The sequence below is a fragment of the Pseudomyrmex gracilis genome, unplaced genomic scaffold, assembly GCF_002006095.1.
Source record: "Pseudomyrmex gracilis isolate BER0280 unplaced genomic scaffold, ASM200609v1 scaffold_612, whole genome shotgun sequence".
Lineage (NCBI taxonomy): Eukaryota > Metazoa > Arthropoda > Insecta > Hymenoptera > Formicidae > Pseudomyrmex > Pseudomyrmex gracilis.
The window spans coordinates 43622-45580 of record NW_018021196.1 but is presented as its reverse complement, the minus strand read 5'-3'; the positions used below and the strand labels follow the sequence as shown (position 1 = coordinate 45580).

The following is a 1959-nucleotide window of genomic DNA, read 5'->3' as shown; positions in this document are numbered from 1 at the left end:
TGTGATTGAACTACGGCTTCAATTGTTTTAACACCTTGTGTTGTTAACGTTGTGCCTGAATGTATATCCAAATTGAATCCACTTTCATCTGCATTATATATATTTTGTACTTCAAAAAGATCTATAAATGATTTCACAGAACTTATAAATTCTTGGCATGCAGTTTGTAATTGTTTTTGATTTGTCTTTGACGAACGGTTTATAAATTTGTATATTTTTCTTGATACTATTCTGTGTTTCTTTTAAAATTTACTATCCATTTACTTTTGCTTTAAAATGAGGAAGATTAATTTGTTCTTTTGCTTTCAGCGCCCATCGTCGTAGATCTAAATCAGGCCTGCACAACTAGCGGCCCAGTAGCCACGCTTGGCTATCACGTTTATTCCACTTCCTTCATTCGTAGGGTTTCCTTACTCTCGCCTAAAGCGCTGGCATGGCAATCGCCGTGAGATGGTAATGTGTATGTCGTACACACTACACACATATGAAATAGTGCGGAGCGTATGTATGTACACAGCGCGTAAGGAATTAGAAGAGTAGGCGTGGGGATCGAAGGGCAAGCGGGCCGTACAATTCGTATGGCGCTTGTTGGCGAGCAATCGCCCCGCTTGCTCTCCGATCTCGCGCCTACTCTTCAAATTCCTGACGTGCTGTGTACGTAGTAGAGTAGTAAGCTTGCGGTCAGTGGTAGGGATGTTATGGCTAGTCTACAATAGGAGTAGGCAGTATAGAGTAAGAAGTAAGGTTCTTGGAGTTCTTTTATTTTTGTCTATACAAGTAATTATTTCCCGTTTTTTAACACACGTCTTTCATTGGCTAACAGTAAGGCAGTAGGCAGTGCAAAATGAGAATTATCTATTTTGTTATTCTCATCGTTTCTTCACCGAAAAATAATTTACTCTCTACTCCTACAGCCTTACAACCTTCATTGTAGACTAGCCATTAGAAATATCGCAACGTTACTACTTGGCTAGTCGGCTCGCCTGAGTTGTGCAGCTCTGATCTAAATCATGAATTATTCTATTGTTGTTAACGTCTTTGAACTTTTCCAAGACATATTGAGAAATATCTAATAGTTTTTGTTTATGAGTACCAACTTTTTGTAAAGAGAAGTCCCATTTATAGCTGCAACAAAGACTTTACCTTTCTAAAACGATGTTGTACTGTTGATAAAGAGTAATACCCATTTTTTCCACTTTCCCAGAACTCGACAGCTTTTCTTTTATAGTCATTATATTTACAATTTCTTCTTCTGATGTACAACTATCTTTTTCTTTATATTCATCATTTTCTTCAACTTCTTCTATTTCATCATCTGCGACAAATTCTGCATTGGATAAATTTAAATCCCAATAATTTTCCCATTCTAACGTAGTGTCCGTCTGTATAGTAAATGATACGTCATCCATTGCATTTTGTATAATATCCTTTATAGTATCATGTAATTCGATTTTTTTATTATTTACAAGTGCTTGTGAAATATTTACAATTTGATACAATTAACATATTAATAACATTTGCAGGATTTACACGTAATTTTGCTTTGTTATAATTTGTTATCTTTGTTAAAGATAACAAATAACGGACACTGTTTTTGAAACTACAAACTTAGATAATCTCTCACATTTGAATGAATCGTTACACTTTTTGGCTTGGTGACTTTATACTAAAACTACGTGGCGCAATTCCAATTTATATGAAGTCACATCATATTATTTATAGGTTCAAACGCGGAAAGTTTGTGTTGTTTTCGCAATACATATTCAGGGAAAAATGACATGAACTTTCTGCAGTATCTAATACATTATTTAAATTTATTTAAAGTTTCCTTGGTCAAAGTTTTTTGATTATGTAAAATTATCGCAAATTTATCTTACGTATAAGGTACGTGATTACTCCGCATTGTGCTTATGTAAGTGAATAATATGCGTGATGTATTACATATATATATATATATAT

General features: G+C 34.3%; 1 protein-coding gene across 1 annotated transcript in view; it reads left to right on the top strand.

Moving 5' to 3' along the window:
• Positions 1 to 430: 430 nt before the first annotated feature.
• LOC109861172 (chitinase-3-like protein 1) overlaps positions 431 to 1959 on the top strand; it is a 36925-nt gene continuing 35396 nt past the window's right edge. Inside the window, exon 1 of the mRNA XM_020440704.1 lies at positions 431 to 453. Within this exon, the coding sequence (XP_020296293.1) occupies positions 451 to 453 (3 nt within the window). The 5' untranslated portion in view covers positions 431 to 450. The remainder of the gene's footprint in view (positions 454 to 1959) is intronic.